Here is a 12,979-nt window from a genome sequence, read left to right as displayed (position 1 = left end):
GAGAAAGTTAGTTGACCATTTTAGAGCATAATGACAATTACATATTTATATTCTTCTACCTTTCCATTAGTTCAGCCAGGAGTAACCAAAGATCATGACCCAAACTTGCCTCAAGTATGAAAACACTCATTATCACACACACTCATGCTCCAGGCATGGTGTGGTCATTCTTCATATCTGATGTTTTGACTTTGTACCTCATCTCCATTCTCATTGTCTTTAAGTGTACCACAAATAATCCCATATATGGTTCCTTTAAGTTTGATTTTCTTAGTCTTTAAAATGAATAAAATTTCATTGATAATACACATGGGATGTGAAAATTGGTTCCTAGTGACTTTGCTTATTTTTTCTTTAGCAAATGTAGTTCAAGAACATGTTAATCTGTTTTTCAATCACATTATTAGGTGGGTGGACGTTATTGGTGCCATATGCAATGGTCATGTCCCAGGCATCAATGACACCCACATTGAGATCTTTGAAAATGTCATTCAGGGTAAGATACTGAATGTAACCATGGAAGTCTCCAAACCTTTCTGTTTCTAAGTGCATCTCCCTGATATTTTCTGTCTTAATGATCACCTTAGTGTCTGGGCTTCTTAGGAATAGTCGTTCGATAGCTTTTCGAACACTTATGGCCCTGCGAATGAAAACGTCAATGGGGAAAGGTCTGAAGTGTTGGCCAAAGGTTATGACAATGGCTGTGTTTTTGTCACCCGAAATCTGGTCAATTTCCTGAGGGATATAACCTTCTTCTGTCACAGAGTAAAGATGAGAAGTGATAAAAGGATAGCTATGTTTTTTCCATTGTATCTGAGTATGTCTTTCAGCATCCAGAAGCAAATATTTCTTAAAAGGTCCAGTTCCATGAAGATCAAAAAATTTTAGTGCTGATAAGAAAAAAAGCAGATTTTTAGATAGAGGGCAGTGATTAATAGTTTTTAAAAGAATATCTACAATATCATTTATAATCACCTTCTATAGTATTTTTGTCGGGAGCATCCTACCCTCTAGGATAAATTACCAGTTCATGTGTGTGAAATATCAATCAAAATGTAAAGTTTTCTTTGGAGTTTATAAGGAGGAACAACAGTTCTTATGAAAGAGGGAATAAAATAGATTTTAAATTAAGACAACTCCAGAAAGCTAAATGAAATTTTAAAAAAAGCAACAACAACAACAAAAAACTAGCATAAGTGAGAATAGATGGAGACCTCGTTGAAATTACTTTATGATTAGCCTGAATTTCCAAAGGAACATAAAGTAACTACATACTTTTTACAACTCTGGGTAAGTAGTGGATCCACTGACGCAGTGTGGAATCTCCCATCAGGTAAATGAGTTTTCCCTTCAAGCAGCTATTGATCTTGTTTGTATCTAGTTGAATCTGGTCGCAAAATGTTGTTATCCACCTTCCTTGTAAAGTGTATCCACCAGGGGCTGGAGTCTTCTTTCCAATTTGGCATTTCTCTGTGCTCTTTTCTCTCTCTAGTCACAGAAATCCCATGGTGAGTGGTGTCAGTGGCATGTGTCAAACACCCCGTCTCCTTCTCCTTGCTTGGTCCTTCCCTTTCTTGGTCCCTTTCTCTCTCCCTCTACTTTTGTCTTTTGTCTCTTACTGGAGATTTTTATGACCACCAGCTTGTTTTAGGCACTGCTACTCTTTCTTCTGAGGGATTTTGAGTCATGCTGACTCCTCCCTGTTCATTTTCTCCCACCTGTGGTCATTAGCTAAGTCTCCATGTCCTTTCCTTTCTTTGCCATTCCTCTGATTCTGCAGTGACTTAATTTGGTTCTCTAATCTGAATGTCAGTGAACTACCCATTGGTGTCTTTGTTATTGAGTCATTTACATTTGTTCCATCAATGAAGGAATAGTATGAGTTTTTTCATGTTTAAAAAATGGCTTAAATATAATATGCACCTTTTGAAAACCTTATATAATATAAAATACCTAGATTGACTTAATGTAGTTTTTAATAGGACCTTAATAAAAGTGTCATACAGCACCCAACAGAAACCATGATTCTGAGAAATTATTGCAGCCTGTTTCTCTGTAGCTGCAGGCTCTGTCGTTGTCTGCCTTCAAAGGTATTCCCTGTGGCAGAGCACCAACTTTCGCTGTGGCATAACAAAGGTCATCAAATGTCTACGTCATATTTCCTTGCCATTCTCTATGCTGTTGCCTTACTGCCGAGCAGTTGTCTCATATTTTAGGGTTTTATTTTTATTTGTATTTTTTGCAATGCTTGCAATTGGACCCCAAGTCTCATGCATTCAAGGCAAGCACCCTTCCACTGACCTGTATGTCCAGTACTCATAATTTAGATTTTGTTACATCAGCATTTCTGTATTACATTCACTTCCTGTACTAGATAGGAAACAAGTTGAATGCTGTAAAATAGGCCAAAATAATGTCTTAAAATTGGAAATGTACTGTCCCTCACAGAACAGTTTCAGAGTGACCAGGCCAAGGTTAATGTGTTATTGCATCTTGTGAGGGACTTCTCGTTCTCTTATCTTGTTGTTCTACTATTCTTAACATATGGTTTTAGTCTTTCAGTCTAACAGTGCAGTTTCCTTTCTCACATTTTATCTACAGTTCAGCTAGTAGCAAGGAGACAAATGGAAGAGGAAGGCAAGTTGTTTTGCCTTGAAAGGCATTACTTATAAGTTCCCCAGACAATTTCTGTTCATACTCTTAGGAAAATGTAATGTGAGCATAAGTAGCCACAAGGAAAAGTGGCCATGGTTCCAGCTCAAATAATGGTTACTCTTACTAAAAAGGAGGAGGGAATGGATATTGGGAAATTACCAGCGCTCTGTGCTTTATCTTCCTTTTTAAGTCCCTATGGACCTTACAGTCTCTGGTTGCTTGTGTCCACAGAATAGTATACTATACATGGAGATACTGTATAGTCAGCCCTTCATATCCATGGGTTCTGTATGTGTGTATTCCACTTAATAATGGATGGAAAACATTCAGGAAAAACTCTATCTTTATTAAATGTGTACAGACCTTTTTCATTATTTTCTAAACAAAATGGTATGATAACTATTTACAAAGAATTTACATTGTTAGGCATTGTAAGTCATCTGGAAATGATTTAAAGTATATTGGACGATGTACTTATATGCAAATACCATGTCATATTATGTAAGGACTTGAGCATCTGCAGATTTTGGTGTACATAGTGGGTATCAAAACTAAACCCCCATAAATACCAAGGGCCAATTCTATTTGTAATTAGTATACTAAATGGCAAAATGGTGCTGTTTTCAGAATTGGGAAATGTGGGCTAGGGGTGTAGCTCAGTGGTAGAGTGCTCGCCTAGCATGGGTGAGACTCTGGGTTCAATGTGCAGTACCACACATACAAACACACACACACACACACAAACTCACACACATAAATTGAAAAATGTATTTTAAATTCTTCTTAATTCCTGGTGGTTTTGCTCACCAAAGATAGTTTTTCTAATCCTATGATTTTGTTGGAATTTCAGTGTGACCTTGTTGGGCTCCTAGGAGGCTTGATAGCACTGCATTCTGGATGATTAAATACTATAACCCTAGAACCTTGAGACAAACAGTTACTAAATATTTTCCATCCCCATATTTTTGATTAGTTTAGAGATTGTGGTGGGCACGTATGCCCCCCAAAGATATTTGGGTTCTAATTCTCAAAACCTCGGAATATATTGCCTTCAAGGAAAAAAATGGATGGCAAAAGGGATTTTCCAGATGTGACTAAGGGTATGAATTTTGAGATGGATAATCTAGATAATTCTAGATTATCTAGGAAAGGGAGTCCAGTCTAATCTCATTGATCCTCCATTATGGAAGAGGGAAGCAGCAGGTGGACTAGAAAGATGTAACTTGAGGATTGACCTACCATTGTGGCTTTGGAGACTAGATGGCGCTAAAAGGAAGGAAGGTAGCTTTTAGAAGCTGAAAGGTACAACAGATTCTTCCCTAGAAAGGAACACAGGCCTGTTGTACCTTGATTATAGCTTAGCGAGACTCATGTTGTGCTTTGGAAGAACAACACTAAGATAATATGTTCTTTTTACTTAAAGCCACTTATTATAGCAGCAAAAAGAAACTAATGCAGGGAAAACCGATACCTTCTCAATATGAAATTATCTCAACCAGAAAGAGTATATTTTCTACTGTGTATAAATTTCATTTTATGTCACTTAGTAGCATTTTAAATTATCTTTGTGTAGGTCATGCTTACTTTTTTCAATTCTGAATTTGCTTTTTATTATTTTTATTTACATATGATAGCAGAATGCATTACAATTCTTATTACACATATAGAGCACAATTTTTCATATCTCTGGTTGTATACAAAGTATATTCACACCAATTCATATCTTCATACAAATACTTTGGATAATAATGACCATCAAATTCCACCATCATTTATAACCCCATGCCTCCTCCCTTCCCCTCCAACCCCTCTGCCCTACCTAGAGTTTGTCTATTCCTCCCATTCTCCCTCTCCCTATTCCACTATGAATCAGCCTCCCTTTTAAAACAGAAAGAAGATCATACCCCTGTCCTCTACATTTGGTCTTTTTTTAGCCTTCTAAATAAACACTGTAATCCTCAGCACAGTTTATTTACTTAGATGTTTTTTCTCTTTCTAGCCCTATCTTTTGTTACATATGCTCACTCCATTGGCTTATGCACATAATTGCTCATGACTAGAGTTATCAAGTAAAAAAGTCTCACATTAAAAATGTAGGACAGAAAATTAAATTATTCTCGTAAGGGACACTTTTTTAGGGAATGAACCATGTGATATTTTTTTCTTTACCTGAATGTGTGTGTATGTATGTGTGTGTGTGTGTGTGTCTACATATATATATGCAATTAGAAATAACTTAAATTTAACTGCTTTCCTATATTTAGTTCAATATGGCAACTCTACCCACGATCTTTATGAAGTTTCTCTGAACTATTGATATCCTTCAGGGCTCAGTCAAATATATTTAACTTTAAAATAAGACCTATGTATTTTGCTTTCTTCATAGAGATTTAAAACCCAATCTTTTTTTTTTTTTTTAGATCATAAGCTCAGCTTTTTTCTTCATTTGCTCATGATGCCTCATATCTATTAGACCCTCAATAAACACTTGAGGAATAAGTGAATAAATATTGACAATATATCATTATGAGTTGCCTAGGATACTAATGTTACTGGTAAACTCAGGCTTAAATGGTTATTTAATACTAAGATATAAATAAATATAAATATTATGCTTTCATATATAATATTGCTTTGTATTTTACATTAAATATTTAAATTAGATGGAAGCTCCATATAAAATTAAGTGTACCAACTAAAAGTTGGAGCTTATGCCAACAGATATCAGGAAACTAAAACCATAGTATTTCTACTCTGAAGCTATCAAAGGCATTTGCACAGCACCTCAGATGCTGGGAGATGAATGTAGGATAGTTTATTTTATTTTTTAGGATAAATCAAGATTAAATCTGGTATAAACAGTTTGAACTAATTTCCTTGAGTTGATTTCTCCCTATAAAGCCCAGCATGATTGAAATCACTGACACCTGTTAGGGATTATGCTCCTGGAAAACCAAAACTAAAAGAATTAACACTGATAATTTTTCTCTGTGTAAGACACATGCCAAACATTACCCACCATAGGAAAAAGTGAACTTACTTTTACATTGGAAGACATCGATATGTTCAAGATCTTTCATTATTTCAACTCCCACTTTGGACCTTCAAAAAAAATAAGACAATAGATTAGCCTGTTGTGTGTCCACATAGCATAGGCACCAGGCATCATTTGCTTATGAGTGAAGGATATTTTTAAGTTTCTTTAACTGAAAGTAATTATTTCTGTTATATATTTTGGATATTGGGTATTGTAAATAAATTGGGATTTTTGAAAGGCTTTCTATCTTGCTGAGAGTACCTGAAATCCAGGGCAGCTCTACTCATCTTTCACATGTAATGAATGATATGCAATAGGGTGTCATAGAATTTTAAATTCATAATATTATTAAGTTTGCATTATCCCTATGTGCCTTCACATCACCTATTCAAGTTCATGTAATACTTTTTTAAAATTACTATGAACCTCTAATTGGTCAATCTAAGTTTTATCTCACCTAATTTCTTCAGCACAACTACCAGAGTACCTTGTCCAATTGCAAATACAACTGCTTTATTGTTTGGAAACCTTGATTGTCTCCCTATCACTTACTGCAGGAGTCCAGGCTCCTTATCCTGGCACATAGACCCCTTAACACAGAGCCTCTGCTTTCCTCTTTAGCCAAATTTCCTGATATGTTCAATTTTCCTACATATTTGCTTTCTGAGGATCATGTGAAGAAAGGTAACGTATTGTCTGTGTTCACTGCTGTATCCTCAGTATCCATCAATGTGGCTGTCAGAAAGTAGTGTTCACACTGATGTGTGAATAAAAGAACACTGTATTTCTTTCCTCCACTTGATGAAGACTGACTCTTCCTACGTCAAACTTCTTTTCTTACCTCTACCCTCTCTTTTCTTCAACCCAACATACATTATATGTGTAAATAGAGGCAGGCAGGGAGAGGTTATGGGGAGGAGGGTTCAGGTACCCAGTACAACAGATGTACTCTGTTCTCTGCTAGGGGGGGTCTTTTTACGCCCAGTCATGAAAGGAAATGGTAAAACATGGTCTCATCCTTGCTGTGATTTAGACATGAAGGAGATTAAAAAATAAAACAGTGAGTACATGTAATTGTGTTTCTTGTGTGGTCTTTCCTAGGACTCTCATCATGGCCTCAATTACCATGTTTCAAAGAGCACTGCTGATGTTGACATCTCTTTTAGTTATCTGGATAACATCTACAAATGCTCAGAACTTCACAAAGGTAGGAACAGTTTTCTCCAGTTTGGTCTAAAGTCTCCACCTGTGACTCCAGCAACTTAGAACTATAAGTCAGTTCTTTCCCTTACCTCCCACTCCAGCTCTGCCTTCTCTGTCGTTCTCTGCCTCATTTTAGAATAGTTTGAGATTTGGTGAGTTGAATGGATAAGGAGTCAAATTTTGGATAACTGGGTAAGATTCTGGAATGCATGTTATTTTTCCAGGTTTGGTCTTTACTCTTATTTCTCATAAGTGTAGTTTTTGAAAGCTTAAGCAGGGCAAAAAAAGACTCTGAGCCTAAGTTTGAAATTTTCAAAGAAAGGGATTGCTCAGAATATAACGTTGTGTTGTCACCAAATGTAGGGAAAATAAGTCATCCTGGGGTAGCTGAATAGATTTTGGCAGACTGGAAAGTGAAAAGGAAATAGACTGAATCTTATGGAAAGTTGGCAAATGAATAAAAGATTCTAGGACTAATAGGTGTCCAGGGCTTGGGTCATAGTTTTGGGATTTGTGATGACAGGTTTCTTTTACAAATCCTCAAAGTGGCCCATGAAGAAGCCCCGATAGTTCATTCTAAGGAATGAAGAGTTCTCCCATTTCAGTGGAGAACAAAGAAATCAGAGAGTGAGCATCAGTTTTTTTCTTTTTTTTTTCTTTCTTTCTTTCTTTTTTTTTTTTTGTCAACAGAGGAGAAAATCATAGGTGGCTGCAGCCAAGATGGATAGGGGAAACATGGGCACTGATGTTAGATGAAGCTAACCAGGGCTTCTAGGAACTGATAGATCACGATGTGGGGAGGTTGAAGGATTCTTCCCTTCCTGAGCAATGTACACTGAGGCGTCTCTGATCATGAGATAACTGAAGATGACCCCATAGGAGCTGGCTTTTTAGAAAGATTCCTCAGGTTGCAGTGTAGAGTAGGTTCAAGAGGGTATGATTGATGGTAGGGAGACCAGGTAGAAAGCTGTCACAGTCATGTAGGTGAGATGATGATGGTCGCAACTTGGAAAGCAGCACTGGACATGGAGAGAAATGGACGAATGCAGGATATTTGAATGGCAGAATCTGTGGAATATGATATGGGAGGTAAAGGAGCAGGATCATATGATGTGCTTATCAAGGAATCCTTTTTTGGTTATGTATTTGAACATATAACAGAAGAGTTTTCCACAGAACATATTTTGTTAAACCTATGTCTGTTAAATGCATGGTCAAATGTGACAAAATCCATTTTCTTAAAAAAGTATAGGCATATACATTATATAGTTCCAACTTGTGTAGCCTTCCTTCTGCCCATTTCAACCAAAATGCAAACTATGGTGTGCAGTCATGGACACTGGTCTCCATGCAGATACTGCATGTTTCACTACAACCTTGAATAGAGGAGGCATCTGAGAAGATCATGCTTAATATTGAGACAGGCAATGTAGCTCTGCTTGGGAGCACCTCTCATTATATTAAAACATATACTCACTTATGGAAAAGACTTTTTTCCTTGACAGAAAGATAAGAAATTTCTCGGTTCATGGTGGTCACATGGGTCAGGGCCTCACAGGGCATGTTTTGAGGCTTCATGCAGTAGAATGCTTCCTGGTCTCTCCCATACAAGTAGGTGCACAGTTCAGAGCTAGAGTTTAGGGTCAGGCCACATTCAGTGAAGACTTGGGAGGTGCCATTAACAAATTTACCTTTGAAAATAATTTTATCATAGCCTTGGTTCCTTGCCCTCCAGAGAGCCGACACCCCTTCACTGGGGTGGATGAGCAGGAGAGACAGGGAGACCTGGCCCTCCCAGAACAGAGTGAAGCTGACAAGGTAGGTGCCATTGTGGAAGTCTGTCACCTTTCCTGAGGCACCTGCCTTCAGGGCTGGGGAGGACATCCTGGCCCTCAAAAAATCCCCTCCATATTCCTTCCTGCGTCCCAGGTGGTCCCTGGCCTCCAGGAGAATATCCATCTGGTCCCCCCTGCAGTATGTGTCTTTAGGGTTGAGGATGGTGACTGCGCTGTGTTTGGCACTGGTGGTGCTGTTCACATGGGTGTAGGGTCTGGGCGGGATCAGCTGCTGTATTTTCTGTAGGATTTCCTTTATTCTGAGTTCAGTTTCTGTTGGTGATTTTACCAAGATCGTTGATATTTCAGGACATGATTCCTTGGGGATGTTCCAGTGATGGAGGGAAATGGATAAGTTTACCACAGACCAAAACTAAAATGATAAGAAATATGATGTGTTATGAAATGAACCTGCTTATACTCATCTTTACTCATGATGACTTTCCATATTCTTTTACATACTATCATCAGTATTATTTAAACTGGTAGATTTTAGTAAAATATAAACATTTGTTTTTACCCCAATATTTTAGCACACAACTTAACAATTATATTCAACTTAAGACATAGTTCAGAGCATACATGTGAGTAACAAATTGATGCCAATGCATTTGCTGTTCTTTTTCACATACACCTTATATCCAATAACTAATTTCTGTTAGTTTTAATTAACAGTCTTTCCTTCCCCATAGTATCATGGTTCAAGCCACTATCATTTATATCTTGAATTATAGTAGTCTTCTTAAGTGTGAAAAGGTTCTTCATACGACCATCCTGCTGCCTCTCCATTTAATTTTTCCCTTGGTAGCTAGGTCAGTCCTAACAAAACTCATGCCTCCTCTGTCCCTCAAGCCCTTCAGTGGCTTCTCATGATTCTTGGGAAGTCCAATCTTAATGTGGTTTTATGCTGTGTCCTCTTTAACTCCCCACTTTTTCCATTTCCTCCTGTGCATTCTATTTTGACAAGACTAACTACTTTTATTTTTAGAAGCTGACTTTCTTTGACTTCTTTACTAATACTTTCTTCTTTTCCTGATTTGCCGGCTTCCTCCTCCTTTTCCCCAAACAACTTAAATATCTTAATTTCTCACAACCTTAGAGATCACTGATACTTGAGACACTGGATAGTATTCTACAGGTGTTGGAATTTAGTAATTTCTTGCTGATAGTCAGAAGTATCTACTAAGCTTTTTTCAAAACATTCATTTTCATGCAATAGTTCAGGTCAGTTGGATCATGTCACTAAATTGCTGTCCTGGAGTATGTGAAAATGGAAAACATCACAGGTATCCTGCTTTTAGATAAGCTTGAGAATAGTGGTTATAGATCAGTGATTGTCAAGCATCTCACACTTTAAAATGCAGGTAAAACTTAAAAACAAAACAACTTGTCCAGGCGTTCTGTGGCTCAGCATCAATCAGTTAAACTCTGATGGTTGGAAATGAAGTGGAATAGTAAACCCAGAGACTAGAAACAGAAATGAGATGTAATTAAAAATAAGGATGAACTTAAATTGAATCTTTGAGAAAACTCAGAAGGTTTCCAATCCTTTGGCAAAGACAAGCAAGAAATGAAGATGGAATAAGGTATAAAATATGGTAATAAAATATTCAATGACCATTATAAAAAAATCAGTGACTGGAGAGAGAGAGATGAGAATTGGAATTTGTGTGTTGACTGCCTTATAATATTAACTGGAGTAATAGGATTTTACTTCAAATCACTTAGCACTGATTTGTGTTAAAAACACTCAATAAAATATATACTGTAGTTCAAAAACTAGCATCTTACTTAAAGGGAAACACTAGAGCCATACAAGGATGCTGTCTGCTATTGTGTTATAAATTAACATTGGGATGGAGGTACAAGCTAATGTGTTTGAAGAAGAGAAAGCAAATAAGATATTAGAATTGGAAAGGAGGACTTTCAGTAATCTTTAGTTTCAGATGCAACAATGACTACAAACAATAAAAGGATATAGTAAAACATTTGGTAATAAAATCAATATATTCATTAGCTTTTATGTATATAGACCAAATCAGAAAGAGGATCAAATGATAGGATAATCTGATATAAAGTAGTAAAATTACAGTAAAATATTTAAGTACAAATTTAACATGTTGAATATTCACATGAGGAAAACTTGTGAAATATTAGAGTTAAGGAAACAAAATTGTCCAAATGGAAGGGAACTGTTTTATTGGATAGAAAATATCATGAAGGTAATATTTAAAACTAATTTATACATTCAATGAAATCACAAGAAAAATATCCTTAATATTTCTGGGTCACACAGGTCAATTAGAAAGTTCACTTGAAAGGATAAATAAGAAAGAATAATCATCGGGGTTGTGGCTCAGCGGTAGAATGCTCACCTAGCATGTGCGAGGCCCTGGGTTTGATCCTCAGCACAACGTAAAAATAAATAAATAAAATAAAGGTATTGTGTCAACTACAAGTAAAAAAATATTAAAAAAAGAATAATCAGAAAGCATATTTGGGATATAAGAAATCAGGTGGTGTGAATGTAGATAGGGTTTAGCCCTATTAGATATTAAAATTTGTATCTAAAATCTCTAAAATAGAATGCTATTAGTGAATGAATAAAAGGAGAATGGCAAAAAATTGAAATTCAGAGATAGACCTTATTATATTTACAAATTTAGTATGCAATAGAGGCAGCACTCAAAAACTGGTGGGAGCGTAGGATGAATTTTTAATAAGAAATTAGGATAACTGGACAGTCATGGAAAAGTAAAATTAGATCAACATGTTATACCATTTAACAGAACAAATTCTAAATGGATCAGATATTTAAATATAGATTATGGAACTATACAAGTGAGAAAAAAAAACAAGAAAACATGGAATCTACATAATCTTGGAGTGGGGAAAACTTTCCTAATTATGACTTAGTATCCAGAAACAACAGGGGAAACTAGGTTACTAAAAAATAACTTTTGCATGGAGAAATAAATCATGGACCAAAAAACAATGGCAAACCTACTTACGTGGTCAAAGAATATGTGTACCTCATTTACTGACAGGGTAGTTTAGTGACATGGGATTGGTAATCTTCACAAGACCTGCTTTGGGGGCATGTAGGAGTTGGAATCCCGATTAGATTAGATTGAGGTAAAATGGGAAACAGAGTGTGTGTAGTCCCTCTGAAAGGAAGTTGAGAAGGGAAGAAATAAACAGAGTTGGAGTGGGAGGGAAGGAGAAGGAGTGATTTATTGTTCTAAATTGATGGAGGTCACAGGTGGAGGCTTCAAACCAAACTGGAGAAAACTATTCCTACCTTTGTGGAGTTTTGAGCAATGATAGAAGTTATCCAGGTAACAGTTAAAAGAGATGTCAATATCAGCAGTGCTCTTTGAAGCATCATAATTGAGGACATGATGAGAGTTCTAGGAAAGACCACACAAGAAACCCAATTACATCTACTCATTGTTTTATTTTTAATCTGCAATTTGCCCCTGAGACTTTGTTCCTCCTTGCTGAACCACTTTCTGCTTCCATCTCCTAACCTACAACCTACACTGCCAACCCCTTGGCCCACCCATTGACTTTTCCATATCCAAATTTTATTTAGGATTTTTGCTTCCTTCTTCTATGAGCCTCAAATTGAAGATGCCTCTCCTACATTCTCTCACTGCATACTGTCCTTTCTCAGCTGTAACTCTTACCACAGTTTCACTTACCACTATTATGGTGAGAAACAGAAACTTTTCATTTGGTCTTTTAGGAGATGACTTGGAATAGCTGATGGGAGCACAAGACTATGTTTATGTTAAAAAATATACTTATCTATAAATATCCTGAAAGAAAGTTGGTCCTGTAAACTGAGCAGATAAGCAGAGCAGTGGCTTTTGTTTGCTGAGTGCCCACTATGAAATTTGGAAATGGAAATGCCTTTAGGACTCAATTATTCTGTGTAGAAAAAAAAAGATTCAATAAGGTTATGTAGTACATTAGGGAAAGGAAAAACAAGAAGATAGGAAGTGAGGAAGAAAAGGTGGGAAGCAGAAAAGGAGAAAGAGAAGCTCTTCTCAACCATTGCATGTTAAAGAGATCATGGAAACAGAGTTAAGATTATTTGCTTTAAACAGTTTATTTTGGCATACAAAATCTAAAACCCTCCTCTCTGTTCTGAACTAATTCCTCAGTGAAATCTACACTATGTACAAAAACTGTGAGTAAGTGGATTCATTGGGAGATTCCAAATGTGTTCTGTTTTAATCTTGTT

General features: G+C 36.6%; 1 protein-coding gene across 1 annotated transcript; it reads right to left on the bottom strand.

Annotated features, from left to right (window-relative positions):
* Positions 1-354: 354 nt before the first annotated feature.
* LOC143391159 (NXPE family member 1-like) lies at positions 355-12,130 on the bottom strand. Its single transcript, XM_076843748.2, has 5 exons — positions 12,032-12,130; positions 8,373-9,103; positions 5,696-5,757; positions 1,276-1,488; positions 355-890 (listed from the first exon to the last, which is right to left on the bottom strand). Exons 1-5 carry the CDS (start codon positions 12,128-12,130, stop codon positions 355-357), a joined length of 1,641 nt encoding a protein of 546 aa, XP_076699863.2.
* Positions 12,131-12,979: the final 849 nt, after the last annotated feature.

This window comes from Callospermophilus lateralis, chromosome 2 (assembly GCF_048772815.1).
Source record: "Callospermophilus lateralis isolate mCalLat2 chromosome 2, mCalLat2.hap1, whole genome shotgun sequence".
Lineage (NCBI taxonomy): Eukaryota > Metazoa > Chordata > Mammalia > Rodentia > Sciuridae > Callospermophilus > Callospermophilus lateralis.
The sequence above is the reverse complement of the archived record's forward strand: the minus strand, read 5'-3'. Positions and strand labels throughout refer to the sequence as shown.

Bases quoted from the DNA above. Each gene is read 5' to 3' on its own strand.
- LOC143391159 (XM_076843748.2), bottom strand. From the start codon at position 12,130: ATGTCCTCAATTATGATGCTTCAAAGAGCACTGCTGATATTGACATCT. The intron at 5,758-8,372 runs GTGAGTATATGT...TTTTTTTTGAAG, and splicing joins GAAAAAAGTCTTTTCCATAA to GTCCAAAGTGGGAGTTGAAA. The intron at 891-1,275 runs GTATGTAGTTAC...TTTTCTTATCAG, and splicing joins CTTACCCAGAGTTGTAAAAA to CACTAAAATTTTTTGATCTT.